Below are 25,537 nucleotides of genomic sequence, written 5' to 3'. Positions count from 1 at the left end.
AAAACCACATCAACATGATGATAAATCTCTTTTGATGGACTGGAGCTCTTAACGTGGCCTGTTTTCTTTAGCTCTGGGTAGGATGCTAGAGTTTCTTTCCCTCAAGTCCTATGAGAAATGTCTTTTGGAATATGGTGACCCAGAATTAATAGCGACTGATGACAAAAGCCATAGGGACACCCGTGTTTGCTCAGAATGGCCTTACTTGTGTAACGGTTTATGTAATACCCAGTTCCTCCCCCTTCCCAATTAGTCACGGCTGCCCTGGACCTCTGCACCGTTGGTTACCACCACAGGGCGTCAGCTCTTAGGCAATTCTTCTTTCGTTTCAAGGGAACCACTGTTCATCCCTGTGCTTTCTTGGACCTCAGCTCAAACAGGAAAAGAATGGCATTTGGTTTTCTACAAAGCATTGCACATTCCAGGCCTCTCAAATCATTTCACAAAAAGAGGCTTGAGCTCAGCAGCCCTGCAGGCAAACACAGCACCCATTCTGCCCCAACAGTGAGACTATGTGGCCACTTTAATCAAGAGAGCAGACGTCTTCCAGGCTGCAAGCTGGCTCCCCATGCTTTTTATCTGGTAGAGGGTGAGCCCCTCATCCTGGGTTGCTGGGGGACTATCCCAGTTCTAGCTTAAGAGTCTGAACCCTGGGAAATCCCTCCGTTCTGGACAAAGCAGGATGGTTGGTGACCTTCTGGCTGGTAACAAAGCAGACAGTTCCCAGAGTCTGAGAAACCACTGGACAAGCCAGTACTGAGAGATAACCCTGCTTCTGTCTAAATCACAAGAAGGGGTAAGGAGATGATCAAGGACAGATTAATGGGTTGACCTCTGATTTTGAGTACTTGTGTGCTGTAAACGGTTTCTGTCAATTGCCTGTGCTATCCAAATTGGTTCAATTAAATCCATGCATCTCAGAACACTGAGACTATTCTGTTGACATCTGCTTCTTTCTCCAGCCCTGGCACATACAGTGGAGTGATGATGATTGTACAGTTAGATTTCCCATTTTTCATTCCTACCGCTCCCTTCTCCTGGTTGGATCTCATTTGCCAAAGAGGGTTTTTCCTTGATTTATCCTTCTCTGATTGGTTGAGCTAGGGCTTAGGCAATGAGTTTCTACCACTTCAACATTTAAGTTAAAACTGTAGGTATACTCTCATATCTTTTCCAGAAAACACACACACTTCTTATAGATGGGCAACCCACTGCTACTCTAGACTAGCATTCAAGGAAATTATTGTTATGTTTCTAATTGTTACAGGTTGCAAAGAAATTGTCCTTGAAGATGAATGAGGTTGACTTCTATGAGCCATTTATGGATGAGCCCATTGCCATCCCTGACAAACCTTACACAGAAGAGGAGATCGTGGAGTTTGTGAAGGAGCACCAAAGGTGCCTCAGATGACATGCAGGGGATGGTGGGTGGGGGACAGGCAGTGGTCTAAGGCCTGGGGGATGGAGAAGAACCTCTCAGTCCTAACAATTTTAGGCCTCCCAAGAGCAATAACCTGGAGTTACTAGCCCAGAAGAACTGAAATCAGTAGTATGGCTTTGTTGGTCATTGATCAGTTGGGCAGGATATTGCTACCTTTTCTGAGTATGGGTCTATACTTGCAAACAAGGTAGACCAACTCCCCACAATCAGCAAATCCCCTCCGAGTCAGAGTAAGTTACAAGTCATATTCTACAATAATAACAATAGAGATTTACTGTCAGCCTCTTATATGCCAAATACCATGCCAGGTGCTTATGGAAGCTATTTTATCTAATATTCAACATTATGGAGTATTATTATTATCCTGATGTTACAGATCAAGGGATTGGGCTCAGAGTAGTTAAATAACTTAGCCATGGATGAGTGTTTAATACATAGACTTCTGGGAGAGGCATATTTGATACCACTTAGAGTAGCTCTAGCATGGATCAGCAAACTTTTTCCATAAAGGGCCAGAGAATAAATATTTCAGGTTCTGTTGGCCAGATGGTTTCTGGTTGGTGTAGTGTGAAAGCAGCTGTGTAGTGTGAAAGCAGCTGTAGACAGTATGTAAACAAATGGGTGTGGCTGTAACCCAATAAAAGCTTATTTATAAACACAGGAAGCACTGGCTGGATTTGGCCCACCAGCTATGGTTGGCTGACCCCTGCTCTTGAGGGAGGGACAATATTGAAACATGGAATGTGGTAGTGGGTTCAACACCTCGGCACACCACCCTCCCTCTCCAATGCCCGCTCAGATATGTCCACTGAACCTGGAGCACTATGACTCCATCACCTGGTTGTCCTGGTCCCCATAGGGAGGCAGCATTTGGAGAAGGAAATCTCTGTGTGTCTAATACAATTTGCCAACATTCAGAAGGACATAAAACCATGAGCAAAATATAATTTTACTTGTTCCTCCAAACATCCCTAAAGAGCTTTTGAATGATGATCCTGATGATACGACAATGCAGTCCTGGCCTGGGAGAACCACTACTTCTGCTTCTTCTCCCAGGTGTCCTCATTCTGGGCCTGCTCTGGGCTTTGAGCAGTGGGCCCTATCTATGAGGAAGGAAATGGCTTCTTGCCCTAGGAATAAGCTAACCCTGTACCCTCTGACCCATTGTTTGTAATCGACTTTATTTCCTTATTTATTTGGCTCCACACTTAGAGTGGAGCCTAACACAGGGCTTGAACTTTATGACTGTGAGATCAAGACCTGAACTGAGATCAATAATAGTTAGATGCCTAATCCACTGAGTCACCCAGGGGTCCCTCTAATAGGCTTTATATAATCCTTGAATCAAATGGGTCTGTGAAAAAGCTGGGAGCTTCAGGCCCAGCTAGCTCCCTGTGTGATGTAGCAGGGTAGAACAGCTCCATTTCCTTAGGGGAGATTTCTAGAGCTCTTCATGTCCTTGCAAATGAACCAGCATCTCATTTTATATTCACTACGCTGAGGCTGTGGTGTCTGCCTTGGTAATCCCCACTCAAAGAAGCTCATCTTTGTTTTTTTCAGACCCACCCTACGTCGCCTGCGTCCAGAAGACATGTTTGAAACATGGGTAAGAAATGAGAAACTCTTTCTGCCTTGTAGACATCACCCCAAGTGGAGTACCCCTTTGAGTTCCCAAACTTAAACCACATTTTATTTTGCTGGAGTGGATGTCTAGATGATGGAGAATTTGAAACGTGGATAACATCACACTCAATTAAAGCCCAGTTCTCCATGGATCTAATTTAAGCCTCTTGGGTACTACCCACAAGGCAAAACTACTCTATCTTTGAGTTCATGTCCCACAGTCACTACTGGCTTCTGGTCACTGACTACCAGAGACCCAGGGTGACATCATGGAAGGCACTCGGGCTGTGGAGTCATAGAGACTTGGGTTCACATCCAGAATCTGCTACCTGGTAGCTCTGCATCCTGTATCAAGTCATGTCATCTTTCTGAGCTTTAGTTAGTTTCTGCTTCTCAAATCAGGGCTTTTCGTAAGGATGAGTGGTTGCAAAGCGCCTAGAACCTGGGAGGTGTTTGGCCAACTGATGGTAGCTGTTTTCATTAATATCAACTCAAGGCACTGGAAGGTGCTGAGTCAGATTATCCCCTAGGTCTATGCCATAGACAATGTGTCAGGCAAGTCAAAATAGTATAGAAAGAGGGCCATGGAGGTACGACATCCCATCCCATCCCATCCCACATCAGCTTTATATAAAATTCCATAACCAATAACAACCAACACCTGTGGAGCATTCTTCAAAGCATTCCAAAGTATTCTTTTAACCTGGATGTTTCAAGAGTTCTAAAAAGTGAAGTAGAACAAATATTACTTAACCTCATTTTACATGGGGAAACTGATGATCGTACAGATTAAGTTGATTAATCAAGGATACATAACTAATAAGCATTAGATCTTGGGACTTTAGTTTAGATCATTTGGAGCCAAATCTCATGTTCTCTTCAGTATAGTTCCCCAGAGTAAGCATATCCCCATGAGGTGCCATTTTGTCAAGGGGGTGGGGGAGAAGAAAGGAATTAACATGAAAACATTTATTTATTTAGTCTTTGATTCAGAGTCTAAAATGACAGAAGAACAGAACCATGAAGTAACTTATCACTTGATATCTTACTGGCTGGTAACTTATTTGTATTTCTGAAGGCAGAACAAACATTTCGTAAGACACTGAAGAGCGAGTCATCCAGTCTGGAGAATCGGACTTTCGAAGAATAACCCAGCAGTAATGGAAACCTATTTTCTTAATATTTAAACCTTTCAAAAATGTAATCTTTAAAAGGTCTTGTTACTAGATTTAAAAAGAGTGTAGCAGTGTTTTAAAAATAATATTCCTTTAAAAAATAGCTTTACCTTTTACTTAAAATCGTTTCACACTTACGAAAAATAATGTAAAGAATTCCATGATCTCTTTACCAGATTCCCCAAATGTTAACATTTTACTTTCTTTGCTTGATCACATACTTCTTGACAGATAATGGATATAAACATTTTTTTGCTCTGAATTGAGAGTAGCTAGCAGACACAAATCTTCTTACCCCTATATACTTCAGATGTTTTCTAAAAACAGGGAATGTCTCTCAAAACCACAGTGTACTTATCAAAATCAGGAAATTAGTATAATTCTATTTCACCTATGGACCTTATTCAAACTGACCAGTGTCCCACTAATGTCCTTTATAGCACACACACACAAAATTCTTTTTTCCTGGCCCAGGATCTGATCTTGGATCTCACATCTGAGGTTTGTTGTTCTATTCTTTAGTCTTTAACCTGGTATGAGTTCTTGGTTACCAGAATCTGCTACCTGGTCTTTCTCTGTCTTTCATGACCATTTTAAATTGAGAGCGATTGTCACTGCTCTCTTCTGCTATGTCTCTATTCTTAGTTCTTTTAATTTTCTTCATCCCTAAGAGAAGCCCTTCCTTCAGACCTTCTCTTAATGACACAGCTATATCACATCCCTGACACCATATGCCGTGGTGGGAGAGCTGTGTCCTGTCCCCTCCCCCTGACCACAAATACCCCTTGCTCCCCCCACACTGCCCAGTAGAAATGTTCCCTCTCATATATCACAGGCAGATGTTCAGAAATTTCACTCTCTGGATTCACCGCAACTCATTCTCTGCTCTCTTTTCACTTAAGGGAAAAGAGAAGTTACTGCCTTTCGCTATAATAGAACTGATGGCTCATATTCTCCACCATTACTATATATTCAATTGTTTTCTAATCAGGAAAGGGCTTTGTATTAAATTTAACCTGGTAGAGAAAAGGGCAACTAGACTGGGTTTCTTCTTACCTGCACACCATCATGGACTATCCACGTGACATCCCAGGAGCTGTAACCAGACCTCACCGGTCCCAAGTCTCCAACTACGGAGGGAAGGCAGGATCATCTTTCCATCCTTAAAAAGGAGAAGCAGAAATCAATCTGTCAAAGGGATCTCTGGGAAGCCACTTCCCAAGTGCCTTCCCCAACTACCTTTGCCACCTAGGGAAGCATTGCTCCAAAGAGCAGCATCTTCATGGACCACTGGGCTGCAGCAAATGAAACCACAGAAGCTGGGGAAAGTGACCAGTTATGACCTTGGAAGTCTTTATCTTCAACACCCACTTCCCCAGAAGTTGCAAAATATTTAAATAAGATAGGAAAACTAAGTCAAGCTAAAGCAACTATTGACCTTTTTCTTTCTCTCATTGTGTGGGTTTTTAAAGAGCAAACCATAAAAAACACATGCTTGATTATTACTAAAGAAACTGGTGGCTAGTGATACTTGCTTTGTGTAAATTAAACAGCTATTTGCTTATTTAGATTCAAAGAACGTCAAGGTGGGGCAAGGTGGTCCAGACTGAGTGCCGACTTGTCCTTCCCTTTCAATACTCTTACCTTCCAACCAGCTCTCCATCCTGGCAAGTGGTCGGAGTTCTGGGCAAAAGTGCATGGGGATGGGAGTCAGCAGTTCCTTCAGAAAGAACCTTCTCTCTTTGTGGCAATAACAAAGTAGTACTTCCAAAAGGGGGCCAAAAACCTCCAGATAAGCCCCTAGAACATTCCATTGCACCAGGGAGTCTGTAGTTTTAAGTGCATGTTTTTTTCTTTGCATTGCTTCATTCAAGAGAACAAACATTCAACAGAACCTGGAAGGGAGCAGAGCAAAACAGTAACAGTGGTAATATACCTGGTTGGTGGGTGACTGATGTGTGGTTTCTTTTTGGTATCTCTAATACTTTCCATTTTCTTCAACTAGTGTGTAAGCTTTTTATCAACATATCCTTTTTTCTTTAAGTCAGTGGAAATTCATAAGAACCTATTACTTTGTGCTAAGCACAGGGTTTATAAAAATGAACATTGCTATTGTGTCCTTAGAAGTTCAGGGTTGAACAAATGAAACAATCTTAAAACATATTAATACCACTCCAGTATGCTCATACTATGATAGATAAATGTACAAAGTGAAAGAGAATTCAGAGTAGGGTATTCACCAAAGTATTCCTAAGTCTCTAGTTCTTTGGGGGATATGGGGCTCAGTCATTTTACATAAAACCCCCTTACCAGGCTCCTTTAACTAAAGAGTCACTAATCTGAGTTTCAAACATCTGCAAACCCTGCAGGGACAACAGACTCATTCTGTTGCTATTAATGATGTCAAGGAGGAAAATTGTTCCTTCTACCCTCTTAGGTTCTGTATTAAAGGGCTGCAAATTAAACTGACAAAACACAGATGAGCATGGGCAAAAGACAGATTTAATGACCCATTTATGCAAGGGAGTTTACAAGGAAATGTGACTCAACAAGGGGCTTATATACCATCTTAATTGGAAATGGAAGAGGCAAGAGGCACTTCTGGGAGAAAAAATGACTTGTTAGAAGGTTGGGGAGAAAGGGAACTTATGGAAAAACAAACCATGTCTTGGTAAAAGAAACAGGCCTTTGGGGAATAGATGGGAGATTTGCTAGTTCTGTGATAATATCTGTCTAAGAAGAGAAATTAGAACGGTTCTTGAGTATGGGTTTATGACAACTGAGTTCTTTTGGGATTCTCTGTTTTTAGGTAGATAAGGCATTCAGGAATTCATATGCTTTCAGCCCAAAATAATTTTTATGCCACAGTGGCTTATTCTGGACCCCTTCAGTGAGAAAGAAAAAGCACGTGGGGCCAGACAGAACGGGCTTGAATCCCAGTTATGTCACGTACCAGTTCTGTGGCGTTAGGTAAGTCACTTCAATTCTTTAAGCACTAAATAGGAATAAGACTTTCATTTGTGTTTTAGAAATGACGTACTTGTAAAGAACTGATACAAAGAACGGCAGGGGGCAGATACTATTGTGGCCATTGTAATTATCCTTGTTATTTTAAGGCATAATCCTTTCCCTCAGAGAGCTTGCCATCTGGTTGAGAAGGTAAGATTTGTGCTATTAAAAAGAGAGTTTCCAAGGCAATGTGATCCAAAGGCTAAATGGGTGATCTGGAGCAAAGGCTGTGGGGTTCAGAGAAAGCCCCCCAAGGGGGTCTCAGTCCTATGCATGGTCAGCTTGGCTCTTCCTCCTCCGTGCACATTGGATTCTCACTGAGGAACCCTGATTTATATGCTTCCCCCATGGATTCTTGCTCTGTGAGTGTATTACTGAAAATACCCGGCCCCAAGCAGGCACCTGCCTCTTTGCCAGTGTTCTCTACAGGTTTGTGAACTGACTCTTTGATCCCTACAAAGAGACAGGTTCTTTGCCTGGATGAGAGCCCTCCATCCAGGCACCATCTTGGGCCTGGGGAGTGACAGCCACATTGTGAGCAGCCTCTTAACAAATGAATATGGATTCTTAATTCCAAAAGCAATTTCAAATGTGTTCTAGAAGGGCACACAGAAATGAAGCCTGCTTTACAGAGTTAACACTGCTCACTTCCTGCTGATGGCAGGAGACAGAGACACAGGACAGCCTAATGAGAACTGATCAGGATATTCTGTCTGGCGATAATAGCAAATGTAAAACAGTGAAACCTTGGACTCCCCTTCTGGTTGGTGTCGGATTTGTGTAATAAACCTGCACACACATGCACACGCACACACATATATCTGTAAAATTCAATTCCCCAGAGCATCTGACCAAGCCCATGCCCACTCTCTTGTTTTTAATAATAATATTTTCCATTTAATCTCTCAGAATTTTTGGAGCTTTTATCCATTCCAAACTCAAAGGGGAAAAATTAGCATTTAGATAGGATTGCACCAGCATTAAAATCAATTGAAATGGAAACGGGGATCATGGGAGGGTTGAGATGCCTGGAGTTTTTTCCATAGGATGATTCTGATATGATATCCTGGATACCCTGTGACTCCCTTTCCCTGTGTCAGCGATAATCTGTATTCACTCAGATTTGTCCCACGTGCCTCCTTCTTAAACATCTTCTTCTCCATGTTTTTTTGGTAATCACACTGCTCACAACAAAGCCTCCTCCAAAAGAGGCACAAAGAATTGATGCAAAGGAGACACAGGTGTACGGTCCTTTCTGTCCAGAACATAGAACTATGCAATGCTGTTTGCTTGCTCAGGGATGTGACATACTCACTGAATTCTTGGCCTTGGCCTCAGCCCCCGTAGCCACACCCACGTGTCATGTCACACCCTCAACTTTCCCTAGTTCCCAAATCCACTTTTCCCATAGCCTCCCACACTCACAGAAATGCGTTAGAGGCCCTCAGCAAAATTTGGACCTGAGCAGAAAGGACCCCAAGGTGGGAACCTGGATGCCACAGTCAGCAAGGCACCCCTTACTGACTACACAGGTTTTTCAGTAGGAGGAGTGTTCACAGAGGAGCCCTACATTTGTATATGATTCTTGCGTGAACAGAACAGACCCACGTCTTAATTGACCTAGAAGATTCCTGTCTGCTGCCAGTCTGGGGACAGTTTCAGGATTTGTCGAGGGCATTCAGACGTTCCCATAATTGCTGGTTGCGGGTGGTGAATTCTCAAAACACAGACTGACAATTTACTGAGCTGTATTCAGAGTGATTGTTGCCCTTGGAGCTCCTAATAACCAGAATCATGTTTTTCCTCCTTTTGCCTTTTACTGCTGCTGTCCTGGACCCCACAGCCCACAGGAGTGAGGCCCATTCAGTGCTGATGTCTTGTGTGTAGTGGGTGTTCTCCTGTCTTGTAAACCCATGGATCAAACAGCACGCATTCTGCCCAGTTGCTCATCAATATTTCCTTCCTTACTGTGCACCCCTCAGTTCCCCTGCCCCGTGTCCACTACCCCAACACCTCCCCCCTTCCCATTTCCATGCCACCCTTTGTCTCTGTCCCTGACTTGTTCCTTTCTATCTCTCCACCTGGGAGTGTAACCTCTGATTCTTCTCTCCTCCAGGAAGATGATTTGAATGGGATCCACATTGTGGCCTTTGCAGAGAGGAGTGACCCAGGTAAGAAACCGCCATCTGTCCCTTGACACCTTAAGCAAGATCTGACTTCTCCCCTTTGCCAGCCCTCCTTCCTTGCTCTTGCCTCAGTGCTTGTCTGCAAGTCCACTGCAAGATATTGGGCACCCCCTGGTGGTCGCCAGTTAGGTATGAGTCTGTTGTCAGTTGTGCACACAGCTAAGAGATGTGGATGGATCAGAGCCTCATTCTTTTCTGCTTGGCTGTCCAAACTAGGAAGAAGCACTGAGTACTGGAGGGATATAAAAACATCCTAGCTTTACAGGGTGTATGCGCGTGCACACACGTGTGCATGTGAGAGAGAGGGAGAGAGAAATGTCTGTCCACATTAAAAGTTTATTTAACAGTATTATGCTCTAGTCTATATAAATAACAATCCTACATTTCAACTACAACCAAAGTATGCTTTGCTTCGTAAAATATGGTCTGTGCTTGGGAAACTTAATAGAAAACACTCCCTCAAAGAGTGAGGCTTGGACAAAACTGGCAGTTAATTTCTAAAGTGCAAAATGACCCTATAAACGGATGAGCAGCTTTGTTTTATTTTGGAACCTGGATGACTTTTTCCTGGTCACATTCTTTTTAGCATCGGTGGAGAGGGAAGTGCAGGAAAAATCAATATTGCTGGTTGTAGAATGCTTAGTCCCTTTGGCAATGCTGTGACATAAAGGGTCCCCAAAGCATATAAGTGGGCATTCTGCAGCGCATATGGGGAGACTAGGCACGATCTAGACAGCACACATAGAAGGCAAGGAACTTCATTTAGGATGGCTCAGCAGCCAGCCTTGGGCCATGAGGTGCCTGGGCAGGGGTCCCCAAACGTGACAGCATGAGAACCAAAGCCACCTGGGGCTGATTATAACAGGACCTTCCGAAACCTGTAATTGCACAGAGCTCAGAGGCAAGTGTTAAGGCACCATCCGGTTTAGGAACCATGGCCCCAGGTACCGCAGAACTGTGGTATTTGCCTGAGACCTCTTGTACACTCACAGGGACAGACGAGGAAGCTTCAAGGAGTTGAGCAATCTGCCCAAGAGGGCACAAGGAGTTCATAGTGGGCCATGAAGGAGCCACAGGTTGTCTTGGTCCTCAGTATGTACCTGGTCCTTGTACAGCACCTTGACACATAGTAGGTACTCAATAAGCAGCTGTCAGGAAGTGATAGGATAAGTGGATGACTGACCAAGACTGAGCCCCAACACTTCAACCCCACTCCTGTTTTTGTCGTTGATGTTAATACACTCTTAGCTTCCATAGTTCTTACAGATGGAAACCTAAATGCTATTATCATACAGTTTTTAATCTTGAGAGATAATCCACACATGACAGTATTCACCTTTTTAAAGTGTGCGATTCGGTGGTAATTTTAGTGTATTCACACAGTTGTACACTAATCTGGAACATTTTCATCACCTCAAAAGGAAACCCCATACCCGTTGGCAGTCCCTCCCATTTCTTCCTCCTTCCCCCAGTCCCTGGCAACCACAAATCTACTTTCTATCTCTATGGATTTGATTATCGTGGACATTCCATGTGATTGGAATTATGTAATCTGTGGCCTTTTATGCCTGGCCCCTTTCACTTACCATAATGTGTTCAAGATTCATCCAATATGTAGCACATATCAGTAATTCACTTCTTTTTAGGGCCAAACAATGTTCCATTGTATCAAAACCAAATTGATGCTCCAAATTATTTGAGGGTTTCCTCCTCCCTTTGTTTTTACTAGTTTCTGAATGCTCACTGTGGTCTCATTTTTCCCATCACTGACTTGCAGAGTTGGCAAAACTCTTGAAGGATATCTAGTCTTTGTCTGAAAAAAAAAAAAAAAAAATGCCGGTATGGTTCCAGCATTTTCTGGCCACCCCTCTGCCCCTGTAGGGGAAAATACCGAAGGAAGCCAATTGCCCAGGGTTTATAAGCTATAATCAAACAGAGTCGGATCCCTGGTGTTGTGTGAACAGAGATGAAACTGCCATCAGCAGCAGCCTGCTGGCCAGACCCCGGCGGGCTTCCTCCCTCTGCCCCACCTGCCCTCTTCCAGGATTGTGGGGAAGCCTGTCTGGCCCTCTGGAACAATGGAACAAAGAAGCCTGCAAGAAGTTGCTGGAACCTGTTTGACCGAGATTGCTGCTGCAATGAATCAAGCTCCTGAAACTACTTCCACCTCCTCCTTGCACAAATATCCTTGGGCCTGAAGCTGCGTCTTTCCCCAGAGGAGCCCAAGCTGGGGCTTGTTCCTGGGAAGCTGGAAGAAAGGCACTGAAGGGGGGGTCAATGTGTGGGGGATCGAAGTGTATCTTTTCATCCAGGGAGGGCCTGGCCCACTCAGGGCTAGGAAAGGCTTTTCTGTGAAAGTCCCGACGCTGCAGCTAGTCAGTCATTACCCGAAGGTCACTGATGTGTGACCCGGGGGCAGAGGGGGCGTGGCTGTAGGACCAGGAATTTCACTGCTGCCCAGACAGCGGTTCCTTCTATACTTTTGCTCTCGCTGGACCTGGCCGACTGCCCCAACGGGACCCCTGCCCACTGGCTAAAGACAGACGGTCATCTGCCCGGGAAGTCCATGCAGCTCTCCTGAAAGAGCTAACAGTCTCGAGGAACTGTGCTGTACGGAGATGATCTCGTTGGGTCCCTAAAGCCAGACTGTGATAAATGCATGATATTGCCATTCCCAGCTCAGAGGAGAAAAGTGGTCTGAGAGGTTAAAGGGCCCAGATCACTTGCTGTGATTCAAATCCCGGCAGGCTTTATTGACCTCTGACCGTGGCCTGATGATGATGAGGCTGGTGATGATCACTTCTTGATCACTTCTTGTAAGCTTATGGGCCAGAACCCCACGTGGGTGCTGCTCGTTCTATTCCCATTTTACAAGTGAGGAGGCTGAGGCCAAGAATGAAGCTGAGGGCTGTATGACTTCCTTCACAGTGGCAGGAGGCCTTGCTGTAGACTTGAGGGCCCCTCGCAGTTACTACCCCTGGCGACCTCCTCCAGTGATCCTTCAGCCCGCCCTCCTTCCTCTCTCCTACCCTTCGTCACCCCACCACCTCACCATGAACAAGACCCAGAGAAGTTCGGTGACTTGCTTGAGATCACGCGGCTAGGGGCACAGCGGACACACGAACTTAGATTTCTCTCCGGCTCTTCAGCACCCAGTGCAGCTGAGCCCACTACCTGCGGGACTGCTCGGCCCAAGGCTGGCTCTGAGCACGCCCAGTGATGCTGCTGCACTATTGGGGGAGGGGGGCAGGGAGAGCAGGAGAACGCAGCCACCTGGAAGCTTGAGAGCCAATTAAGGAAGAGAAGTCAGCTGTCCTCCCTGCTGTCCACTGATGTTCCCAGATTTGAAATTCAACCGACTATCCGAGTGACCTGAGTCCCCCGGGGGCGCTTCTCTGAGCAGTTCCAACACTGCCAGTTGTGATCTTGCTCCCAAGGCTGCAGTGTCCGCTCTCTGGGCCCTGGAAGGATGAGCCTGGGCGCTCTGCTCTTGGCCCAGGCCCTGCATGCTGCTCGGTCTTCCTCCTCCAGGGCCTGTCCAGCTCCTGCGCTCCGGATGCCCCTGGAGCTGCTATTTGACAGGTTTGAAAACGAGCACCTCTCCTCTGCTGCCCCCAGATGTGTCTGCAGCAGGCTGACATCTTTATAACACCTGCTGAAAGGTTTGAGGAGCGGCGTTTCTACATGAGCGCATGCTGGATGGATATCCTCGAAGGGCCCAGGGAACATTAGCACTAACAAGCCGGAAATGCAAGGACAGGCTGCTGTGTGCGCACGTGGATTGGCCCTGCAATGAACATCTTGAAGCCCTGTTCCGACAGGATTGCAACCACCTGGGGTTCTTGGAAAATGTTTCTGAGATCAGTTGTCTCAAGTAAGAGTGCTGACTGCTTATTTGAGCTTCCCAATGTAAATCTGGTTTATCAAATTTGACTTTTGGTTCTTGCTCAGTGCTAACCATGCATGTAATCTTCCCAACAACCCTGTGTCTTAGGTACCATCCTTACGGTCTTCCCCGATGTACAGATGAGGAAGCAGGGGTATAGGAAGTTAAATAATGTCACCAGGTCACACAGCTAATAAGTGGTGGAACTGGGATTCAAACCCAGGCTCCCAGCTCTTAGGCTGTGCTCTGAGATACCCACTTCTCTGCCGACCCAGCCCTGGTCTGACAGGGTTTTGAGTGGCCTGGAACTGGTCCCCCAAGGCTTGGCCTGGAACTGGTCCCCCAAGGCTTGGTGCAGCCTCATTTCCACTAGATCCTCCCTGCCTGGGAAGGAGGAGAGCATAATCACCGGTTTCCCCTCCCACAGAGATGGGATTCCCAGAGGCCTCTTGCTCGCCGTGGGAAACCTGGCTCCACACGAGCCCTTAGCCCTGGGTCATGGGATTTTAGGTTCCAAGTCAGTGTGGCATGGGAGGGAGTCACGGTTCTCACAATACCATGTCCCTCTTCTTTATTTAGGTGGATCTCTGAGACTCCAGTCACTTAGGGACCTCGTTGACTTTAACCCACCCACCCAACACAGTAACAGTGTGGACAGGAGGAGGAGGGTGCTCAGCAGCATGGGGGTGGAGGGGGAGGGGCTCCGTCCTCCAGAGAGTTCTGCCCCCGTGCTGCCTTCTTGCTTCCCTCCTACGGAAGCTTTCCCACTCAGCTCACAAATCTCAAGCACAATCTTGAGGAAGGAAGATGGCAATAGCTTTGGCAGGAATGCCAAGAACTGGGAGGGAAAGTGATTGTGGAAATGGTTCTAGACGTGCAGACCAAAGAACTGAGTTAGAATCCTGGATCTTCCACTTGCTCCCATGTGATGCTTGGCAAGCCACATACTCTATCTGTGTCTCAACTCCATCATCTTTAAAATGCAAATAAGAAAATCTTCCTGTTGCCATCAGGACAAGATGTGAAGATTAAAAACATTGACTAGTCCTCTAGTTTTGGTGATGGAATAATCGCTAGCCCCAAATCATGGAATAATATTTCCTCCTTTTAAAAAAAAATCTAGCTTTTTAAAAATATTATGGACTCTTCCTCCTGAAAGATACATGGCCACAGTTTCAAAAGGGCTCTAAGTTTAGGGTATCACTGATGAAGGAAACATTTATCCATTCAAATCCATCCATTCATTCATGAAATCGCAATTGTGGACTCGTCTTGGTCTTTACACTGAATTACAAAAGTGAAATATGGCTTCCTGCACCTGCCTTCCTGGTCAAAAAGGGAGAGTCCACGGTGGCTATTTCCCTTCTCCAAGACACCTGCCTGGACACCTGCTTTACAAAGAAACAGAAGCTCTCCCTAAGAGGAAATTGAACTTGTAACTTGCAATTTTAACAATTAAATACCTGGGAGACCAGTTCAGCTGCCTTAACTCAGCTTTCCCAGATGCAAGAGAATCTATTCCAGCAGGTCCACATCCAAGGCTGTGAATAAAAGGGGAGAGAATGTATCAGGCTTGTGAACCTTGAATCAGGAATATCCAAATTAGCTTAATGACTTTAAAATAAAGGAATTAAACTTTGCTCTAATCCACATATTGGGGCAAGGTTCTCATATTCACAACTGCTGGCACAGCCACCCCTGAGGCCTTCAGTCATAGAATCATGAGCAGGGGCCAGAAGGAACCACCCCATGACATACTATCTCCTGGCGTGACTTCCTACAAGCCTGTCTTTCTCTACTGTGTGGTGCCGAGACTGTATCAAACACACTGCTTATGCCCAGATCATTGTACTTGTTACCTATGCCCTGAATGGAGAGATGAATGGCCAGGTTCCTTGTGTTCAGGCAGAAAAATCCAGATCATTTAGGAATAATGGCTTAAACTTACTCTGTGCTAGGCACTGTCTCAGTGATTTAGAGGGTACTAACTCATGTAACCTACAACCACCTTATGAAATAGGTACTTTTATTATCATCATCCCAATTTTGTGGATGAGGGACCAAGACTTAAATAACTTGCCCAAAGTCACACTCAAAATGGCAGGACCAGGATTTGGACCAAGGTTGTTTGCCCCAATGTCTGTGTGTTTAAGCATCATTCTGGGCTGCCTCCCTTCCGTTCTGTTCTTTGAAAATATCCAGGAATGCAGAAGGATTATGTCCATTATGGAATTCATCATCTCAAAAGTCGAAAAGCTGTGCTTGGATCTAGATGAGGTTTCTCCTGCTTTAATGTCAGCCTCATTTATTGATGTATTTTGTGAATGTTTTTTGAATTTTCCTTACTCCTCTGTGGACTTAAAAACCTTTCGTATTCCTAAAATTAAGCACTAAGCGAAAAATTTGACTTTTCTTGTTTACATAAAAAAACTGCCACCCATTTAAGTTTTCTAGCAGAACCCATTTTTTATTCCTTCTATCTTTTCATTTTTATCTCCAAACCTGCTCTAGCATGTAGACTAGAAAAGATCTATATGCATCATTCCTTCTCATTAGTTCCAACATTCTGTGGGGTTTTCTATCAGAAACCTACCATGCTTTCTTGCGTGTTCAGCTGTGGTACTCATGACGCCTTTGTCCCTCTACAATATGGTGCCTAGATGGCTTCTCCCCTCCCTTTATTCAAGTCTGTCTTTTGATCCTCAGATGTACTTTCTATGTGAATCAGGGTCTGTGTCTTTGAATTTTAGCCTCTTTGTGAATTTCTGATTTATCAAGTTCACTTTTGCATTTGGTTCTCACCTTCTAGAATACTTCCTTCTGGTTCTTGAAAGTAGCCATGGAAAGTGTTTGGAGAATTTCCCATTGTGGTCTGTGTATTATGATACATGATCCACAGATTCCCTGTTTTGACACAGTTCTATGCCCAGGGAAGGAGGAGCTATAAGGTTCAAATAGCAGGGGCCAGTGGAACTCTGGAGGGGTTTGACCTTCTCAGCCACTCCTACAGGAGGCAGGAGTAATATCCCCCAACCCCATCTCCACCCAATTCCCACAATGATAATGAACTCTAAAGCCTGTGGCCCTATTCACCTCAGGTGTCTGCCATACCTGGAGACTAGTGATACACAGTCTTCCCTCGCTCTCCCAACATTCTCATATGTTGCTTTGCTTTTACAAAATACCCACATTAGTATCTGTTTTTGCTGATGAAAAGAAATCCCAAGAGGATTTTTGATTTTATGACATGTTATTGCTTCTTCACTTTACAACATTTAGGTTCTTAGGAATGTTCTACTTTTGGATATCGGGGGAAACCTGCAATTCTGCAATAGATGGAAAAATCAGGCAGACAGAGCACAGCTCTGCAGGAAGGGGCTGTGGCCTCTTCTCTCCCACCAGTACCTCTGCTTTCCAGGTAGAAAGGTCGAGGGGGCCCAGTCTAGATCTTACAGTTAGTAGTGGGGAGTTAGCAACATTGAAAGTGATTTCACCCACTCAAAGCAGAAGTGCCAAGAATGGCAATGCTTTTTGCTTGGAATGTATAGGAGATGAGGAAGTGCAGAGAAAACCCTTTACCCAGAGGCCCCAAGTAGCCAAACAAAGGCTAAAGCTCCTGGAAAGAGAAGAGACTTGTTAAACAGAAGGGCTCAAAGTGGCTGGGACCTCAGGCAAAAGAAGAAACATTTACAAAGAAAAAGCAGCACCAGAGGGAATTCTGAGATAGGTGGGGAAAGTTGCTGGTAGAGAAGGTGTACATTTCAGGTCACACGTTCAACCAGGCCATAAATATAACTTTGCTGTCTAGAATCAAACCTGTATTGTACCCAATGGGAACTGGGTCTGGTCATGGATGGCCCCCCAACTTCACCTCACCATCTCGAGAGGTCTGGTGTCTCGCTGCTTCCCAGGCGTAGACCGGTGGGGGATACATCTTGTTGGAGTTGGCTATGGTTCTGTGTGGCCTCTAGCCCTTGTTCCCACCACTGTCCTGTCCATCCCAGCCATGGCTTCGTGCATGTTCAGAGCCACAGAGAACTGGTGGGGCCTCCTGGCAGGCTTTTCTGCCCTCGTGCTGCTGCACCAAGGGGTTCTGCAAAAGATTTGGAGGCCTTTCCATTTCCCAGAGTTTCATTCCGAAACACAGCATGAGTGCCCTATGCGCTGAGATCGCCTGGAGCTGGAGTTTCTTCGTGTGAACACACATGCACATGCGCACCCTGGCTTGCATCTGTGCGCATGCACGCCCACATACACGCAGGCGCAGAGCTTCTTCTCAGGGACTTTCCAGAATCTTTGTTTCTAGCTGGGAGTGGGGTGGGGATGCTGAGGGTTTAGGGTGTGCTTTCTCTTACTAAATGTTCTTCCAAAACTTTTTGTTTATGGTATAAATTTTATGCTACCAGTCCTTAAAGGTATAGGCTTTAGTTGTTTTTTTTTTTTAAATTAAAAAAAAATTGTGTTCTTGAGGCTCACAGGGCTTGTCTCTGCTTTTCTTATGAATCATCCCTCCCCTGGGGGCCATAAATGCTGTTGCTTGAAGAGAGGGAGGGCAGAGCATACCAGGAAATGGTAAGAGAGGGAGGGAAACCCCATTTACTATCTCAAAGCTATGAAACCAGCTGTAAATCAGAAGCTTCGTTTGAAGGTTTTACAGATTCCAGGTTGCAGAAGACTAAGGGTCCAGGCTACATGTTCTTGGTCTGTAGAACTCTGAGTGATAGCAAATTGTTGGTTTCAAAAGAAGGCACAGAGCGCTGAGGACCAGGCAGGGGTTCCTCTGATCTGATCAGCAAATGGAACCTGGCTTTAAGAATCATCCACTTCCCTGTGAACTTTTAATATTTTTTATTTAAAATTTTTATTGTTTCCTTTGAGTAAGCTGCTTCGTGGCTGGAGTTCTTCTCTGACTCACTTTGTAGAATAATCCTATAATTTTTTTTTTTAAGATTTTATTTATTTATTTGACAGACAGAGATCACAAGTAGGCAGAGAGACAGGCAGGGAGAGAGGAGGAAGCAGGCTCTCTGCTGAGCAGAGAACCCAACGTGGGGCTCGATCCCAGGACCCTGGGATCATGACCTGAGCCGAAGGCAGAGGCTTAACCCACTGAGCCACCCAGGCGCCCTGAATAATCCTATAATTGAGGGTATGCACCAAATGGCCTAAGAAACTCGTGGAAAGACCACACTCTTGGCTCCACATGCCGGAAGCCATGTATGTACAGGGGTTACTCAGACTTCTTGAATCCTGCTTCAGATGGCTACGAGTTCCTGGAAATCCTGAAACAGGTTGCTAGGGATAATACCGACAACCCTGACCTGAGCATTGTGTGGATCGACCCGGATGACTTTCCTCTGGTGAGTGGCTCGGCCCTGGGCACTGGTCTTGGTCACCTTCATAGTCTCGTGTGTGTGTTCGGTGTGAGACCCAGAAGCATGAAGAAGGGTGGGCACTAGGAGGAGCATGTGCAGAAACACAGTGTGACCACTCCTATCTTGTGTGGAAGACCTTGGCAACATGGTGGGACACCATTGACCTTCATACTGGGTGCTGGCACTGACATGGTTAGACCCACCATTCTCACTCCCTGGAGACCAGGGATCTGAACCACCCACATGAGTGAGCCGGGTGAAATTCTTCTACTAGTACTTCCATTCCTGTCCCCCATCCCACCACCTCCCTTGTTATAGCCTCTTTCATGTTTTGGGCGGGGACCATCATTCATAGGCAGCCTGAGTTGCTAAGTAGTAAAAATTAGACTTGACCATTTTGCATAGGGTGAAGAACTTCGTGGAGAGCAGGAGCAGCCTCTCAGAGAGCAGAGACTCTATCTTGTTCATTGTGTTCTCCCAGGTCCTAGCATGTTGAATGTGTAAGAAAGTTAAGGACCAGACTCTTGCTAGTGTCAGTGATCAATGGTCAGAAAGCCTTGATTATGCTTAATTTTAAAGGGAATAAACAGGAGCCCAGTGGTGATGACAATGGATGTAGCCAATATACTGTATGCCTGGAAGTATAGTAAATTCTTTACAGGCACCATCTCATTGAACCTTCCTATCAATCCTGTGAGGCAGGGACCGTCATAATCCCCATCTGACAGATGAAAACAAAGCTACTAAGTGGGAGATGAGATATCACAACCCGGATCTGTCTGATGCCAAAGATTTGTCTACTAGTCAGTCAATAGACTTTAGGTAGAGCTAACTGCTGGTAATCAGTACATGTTTAGTTATCATTAGGTTATAAATGATATAATTCTTCTGGGAATTATTGTTTGTTGCATAGGACCTGACTGATCATATCATGATTAAATAGTCAAATTGGGGGAGTTGAATGATTTCAAGGGTCCTGAAAACCAGTCTTACTTACAGAATAAGACAGAGGCAGAGACTTTCATGATATCTGATGCTTCAGATATCATGAAAGTAATTCTTGGGTGATCGTAACAAAGTCATGGCCTCATAAGACCCTAAATACTATAACTTTTTTTAAAAGATGTTATTTATTTGAGAGAGAGAGAGCGCACATGAGCAGCAAGAGGGGCAGAGGGAGAAGCAGACTCCCAGCTGAGCAGGGAGCCTGATGTGGGGCTCAATCCCAGGACCCTGGGATCATGACCTGAGCCGGAGGCAGACATTTAACAGACTGAGCCACCCAGGCACCCCTAGTATAACTTTTTAGTTAGCCTCTGCCTGGCTATATTTTGAGTTTATCTGGACTGTTCTGTTGTGTAAGCTTGCAGATGGTCTGCAGTGGTCCCAACCTGCTCTGTCTGTTTGTTTGCCTTGGTGTTTGCAAAGGAGAAATCTCCAGACTGTTTGGATATCCAGGTTCCTGACCATCCCCGCTCCCCATCAGGCCACTTATTTGCGTTGGAGACTTTTTGCCACTGAACATTTATTTGCATTGTCTTAGCCGCATGGCCCCTGATTCCTTTAGCCCTGTCCCAGTCAGGGATTAGTCCCTGCAGATCCCAAGCCTGGTGAACAAAAAAGCCCTCCCTTTACTTGCATGACACTTCCTTGTCTCCACCACCACCCCCTCCCCACCATCTTGTGGATCCGAGTAGTTCAAGGTAAGGGATTTTTAAATGGGACATTGAAAGAGAAATGAAGGAAAATGGCTCCCTGACCACTCATGAAGTATAAAAGAGCCATGGTCATTTGGGAATTGACATTGGGCCATCTCTGTAATATTCTTCCTTACAGCTGTAGAAGCTTTTATAGTACATGTTTTCATAGTTGGTGTTATGACCTCTTTTTTTTCCACACTTATTTAAAGTGTTTGAGGGTTGAGGCCAAGGCTTCAATTTTTGAAGTGCCCACAGCTGTCTTGGAAACCTTTAAGTGACGGTGACCGATGAAGGGATGGTAGGTGGGTCCAGCCACAAAATGTGGCTTTGACAGGGAATGCCCTCTGCCTGCTGTCTAATCTTATTTTTTGTTGTTTCAGCTCGTTGCCTATTGGGAAAAGACTTTCAAGATTGATCTATTCAAGCCACAGATTGGGGTGGTGAATGTGACAGATGTGAGTATACCCGGGTCACTGCTAACCTGTCCTGTTTTCTGCCATGCAGCCCAGACTGTGACCCCATGGATAGGAGTCTAGCCTCCCCTGAAATGAGCAGGACCCTTGGCTTTGCCCAAGCTGTGTGTGTCCCCAGCCTAGTCTCTGAGCCTGTCTCAATCTATGGCTTCAGGACTGGGCACTTCCTGGGAAATGCATGGGCATGTTTCCTTTACAGGGCCAGCCCATCCTGTTTTACTGACTCTTTGGAACTTTCTACCCAAGTATTTCCACCAACTTTCCACCCTGTATTTTCTCCTAAGGCCCAACAACAAACTATTCTTACACAAAGGAACCCACACGTGAAGCTGCCATTGCACAGGGGGTGATGGAGGGGGCTATGGGGCAGGGGGAAAGGAGGAAGATCATGAATGAGTTTGGAGGGCCACCCCTCACCAGGCAGACAGCTGGAACCGAGGGTGGAAAAAGCTGGTGTGTAGTAGACAGGCAGATCGTGGGGAATTTTGAACCTCAGTCTTGACTGCTGATACAACTCCATCATAACAAAACAGAAGGGAAGACAAACACAACATATAATGAGCAAATAAATAATGGACAGAAAGAGATTGTCACAGAGAAGTCATTAGAGGCATAATTAATTGTGGTGGGAATGCTTGTGAGTGGGGGCCAGTTAGCAATGTCCTGTTATCCTGTTGGTGGATGTTCGGTCACCTGGGGGATTCTACATTTATTTATTCTGTACACTGCTTTTTAAATTAATAATAGTAATTAATACTGTCAAAAATTTACTCCAGTTAAAACATTTATAAATGGAACATTTGAAATATATATGGTGAAAAGCAAAAGTATTTCCCACTCCCTTGACCTCTTTCTTAGTCCCATTCCCTGAGGGAAACATTGGTGATAGTTTCATGGCTATCCTACCGGAAACATCATATACATGTTTGTCATTATTATTACATAGGTATCTTGTAGATACAGTCATGAAATCGGAAGAAAAAAACAGTGCAAATATAGTTACGATTCATAATAATACTTGATTTCGATACCCCTGGGAACTGTTCCAATCTGGGCTACCTCCCCCGCCACCCCCCAGCACTTTCCAGACCTAATGGCGGGGATCAGGAGGGCAGGCAGTTTAGGGTGGGACGGGGACTCTGCCAGGCAGTGCTGCTGATCTGGAGGGACTACTTCAGGGTGGGGGGGTAATGCAGAAGGTAGGGAAGATGGCATTTCAAAGAGGGGTGGGGTGGGAGCAGCTACCAGTCCTGGTATGCTGGGCCTTACTCATTCCCCTGACAACCCTCAGAGCCTCACCTCCATACCTGCTCTCCTTCCCCAGAGACTTCTGTGGGCACATTACACACACACACACACACACACACACACACACACTGGAACGCACGCTTCCTTTGACATCGCACAAGCAGACTGCTACACATAGCATTCTGCATCGAGGCATTCCCATGAAACCGTGTGCACATGTTCCCTATGACAGGGCCCAGCTGCTTGGAATCCTCTGGTCTGCTGGTCCTTCCATCACTCACTCCCTCACTCTGTCCCTTGCTGCAGGCTGACAGTGTCTGGATGGAGATCCCTGATGACGATGACCTGCCCACAGCCGAGGAGCTGGAGGACTGGATCGAAGATGTGCTTTCTGGAAAGATAAACACTGAAGATGATGACAATGAAGATGGGGATGATGGCGGCGACGATGAGGATGAGGACGATGATGATGGTGATAATTCTGATGAGGAGTCTAATGGTGACAGTGACGATGATGATGAGTAGCTCTGACTCCAGCTGGTGGATGAAAGCACAATCATAGCTGCCCACTGCCCTGCAGATAGCCCCGGGGGGCGGCAAGCAGCCCTGGCCCCCTCCCACCAGCACCTTCCCCCTTTTCCTATCCCTTTTCCCACCCCCTTATTGGGAGCTGTACCGTTCCACAAATGCCTCTAAACCCAGTAATCCCACTCAGCAGGGACAGGTGGGGAATTATTCCCATGTGGACTGTCTTGATTGTCTTGGAAAAGCTCGTTCTTTGCTAGACCTTCCATGGTCATGGCAGTGCCAGAACCTGGCAGTCTGGGGACAACAATCCCCTGACACCTTGACTCAAGTTTACTTGTTGTCTTTGATGGGACAGTAACAGAAATTGACAGCTGGAAAACTCAAAGCATAGAGTGATCTCACAGTCAGAGCCCAGGGAGACCCAAGATTAATCCATTTAGCCCCTGTGCCTAGAACATCAGTGACAATCCCTCCTTAAGGCAAGAGGTTCCCTCCTAGGAGAGGCTCAGCCTTAGAAACAAGTTTCTAAATCAGGTTCTCTTGGCTCTATTAAACTGATTATGTCAAGTGTTTGTCACGCCATTATGAACTCAGATCCAAGTGTTTGGACAGCTATCGGGAGGCCTTGAAACACATGTGTACAGATGTCCCAATCATTTTTGGTATGTTGGGATATGGGATGGGAGGTTGATTTGCTTTCTGAACTTCCCTTTAGTGACAAGTCTCACATGATAGGCAAGGGGGTGGGGGAACTGGAAGGATGAAATGTTTTCAGTTTTTCCTGCTGGGTTCATGCCCCTGATTGAGTCAGCTGGCTTCCTAGCCTGAGCTGGGATCTGGATACCCTTTTCTGTTGCTGTGAGTGAGCCCTCCCATTGGGAGGGAAAGTTGGTTTATCCAGAGGTCGATCAATGCTCCATTTGTCAGCCCTCCCACACTTGAGCAGGACAATAGCTAGAGTTCATAATGGTGCCCTGAGGCACTGAGAAAACCCCAAAGTGCCTTCCAAACTATCTAGAGGTTACCTTGTGCTCGTAGTTTTAGCATTAAGAGTGCATTTATCATGTTCTAATTTATTTTCAATCTCTTAACACATGTGTAAGACACTGTGCAAATTCTTTGGAAATAGAGTAATCCTTTTATGGAACAGTAGCCAACTAACTGTCATTAAACTTTGAAAATATTGAGACTATCTTAAAAATCCTCACTTCGTTTTTCTGATCCTGTCATTCTCTCTTGGTTCCTGTTCTACCTCTCTGTTCCTTCTTTGTTTTCCTTTCTGCCCCCTCTTCCCCTTCCTGCCCTTTAAATGACAGTGTGTCACAGTATCTCTCAACCCTAACATTCTTCCAAGGTACTATCATCCATGTCCATCAGCTGCCACTTGTGTACGATGACCTCCAAATTTGGGTCTTTAACCTTGACCACTCTCTTAGTTTTAGACCCACCCATTCATCTTGGTTCGGAGGGTGCACAAGCAATTCAAACAATAGAGCGAAACCCCAATTCACTACCTTCTGCCCTCAATTCTCCTCCTCTAAATGGTGTCCCAGATTGGAAGAGTGATATCACCACGTATCTACTTGTCTAGGCAACCAGAAGGGGCATTTTACACATACTCCCAGTCATGGAAATTGTCCTTTAAATTATAGTACATATTTACTTGTCTGTCCTTTTGTTAAATTGTAGGCTTCTTAGAGGAAAGGAATTAATTTATCTTTGTATCTGCAGCAGCTAGCACTCTGTCCAGCACAAAGTGGATGTTCATTTATTGAACTGATGGGTGAATAACTGATTAACCAGAATACCTATAATTCCCCAGCACTGTTGGATAACAATGGTTACAAGACCTCCTTATTTTTATTTCTCGCCCTCACAAAGTGAGGCAGACACGTGCCAAGCTGGACTATGACGCCATCTGGCCAGATCCAAGCACACCTCTAATAAGCTCTTGGGGAGGTACATTTTCAAAGCAATCATTGAAGTTAATCTTTCAACTAGCCAAGGAATGTGGTCTGTCATGAAAGTGGTCTATTCTCCAACCCAGGAAAATTCTCTTATTCCTGGAGGCCTGAGTAATATGCATTAAGTTAATGTGTGGTAGTCCCGCGTTAGAAGACTGAGTGGTAAGCTAGTACTGTCTGTAAGTAGTAGTGCTGTTCAGTCATTGGTCTAAGCCTTTTTAAACTGGTATTTATTGAATGTTTGGTATGTGCCTGAAGCACTAGGCTACGTGGTTTACAGGTATTATGTCATTTAATCCTTACAAAGTTCTTATGAAGTCTTGTTATTACCCCCCATTTTACAGATGAGGAAACTAAGATGCAGAAGGCCCAAGAAATTTTCCCAGGGTCACACAATCACTTTAAAGGAGTATAGGGGTACTTGGGTGGCTCAGTGGGTTAAGCCTTTGCCTTCGGCTCAGATCATGATCTCAGGGTCCTTGGATCGAGTCCCTCATCGGGCTCTCTGCTCAGCAGGGAGCCTGCATCCCCCACTCTCTCTGCCTGCCTCTCTGCCTACTTGTGATCTCTCTCTGTCAAATAAATAAAACCTTTAAAAAAAATAAAGGAGTATAAGCATAACCCCATTTTTATACTTAAATCAAGGATTTCGATGAAATTAAATTCCTTAAGTTAATCAATTAAAGGATTCCATTTCTTTTCCTCAGATAGTGTCTTGAGATGGACTCAAGTGAATTTCCCATAATCCTTTTCATAGCTTATGCCAAGATACTCTTTTTCTTTTCCTTCTGGAGGCCATAATTACCTTATTCCGTATTGGAAATGGAGGCTAATTAAAACTGCAAGGACTTGCCATCCTGTTGGGGGAAAAAAATCGTTGTGTTATCAAGAATGCATGATCATTGTCAGTGTATTTTTTAAAAAGATGT

General features: G+C 45.2%; 1 protein-coding gene across 1 annotated transcript in view; it reads left to right on the top strand.

The window, feature by feature from the left end:
• The window catches only part of LOC111143039 (calsequestrin 2), a 65,183-nt gene extending 40,163 nt beyond the window's left edge, over positions 1–25,020 (top strand). The window contains exons 6-11 of the mRNA XM_022496470.1: positions 1,268–1,398; positions 3,002–3,047; positions 9,365–9,419; positions 18,580–18,680; positions 20,776–20,850; positions 22,423–25,020. Of these exons, the coding sequence (XP_022352178.1) occupies positions 1,268–1,398; positions 3,002–3,047; positions 9,365–9,419; positions 18,580–18,680; positions 20,776–20,850; positions 22,423–22,641 (627 nt within the window). The 3' untranslated portion in view covers positions 22,642–25,020. The remainder of the gene's footprint in view (positions 1–1,267; positions 1,399–3,001; positions 3,048–9,364; positions 9,420–18,579; positions 18,681–20,775; positions 20,851–22,422) is intronic.
• The last annotated feature ends 517 nt before the right edge of the window (positions 25,021–25,537 follow it).

The sequence above is a fragment of the Enhydra lutris genome, unplaced genomic scaffold (genome assembly GCF_002288905.1).
Source record: "Enhydra lutris kenyoni isolate GAN:26980312 unplaced genomic scaffold, ASM228890v2 scaffoldscaffold9, whole genome shotgun sequence".
NCBI lineage: Eukaryota > Metazoa > Chordata > Mammalia > Carnivora > Mustelidae > Enhydra > Enhydra lutris.
The sequence above is the reverse complement of the archived record's forward strand: the minus strand, read 5'-3'. Positions and strand labels throughout refer to the sequence as shown.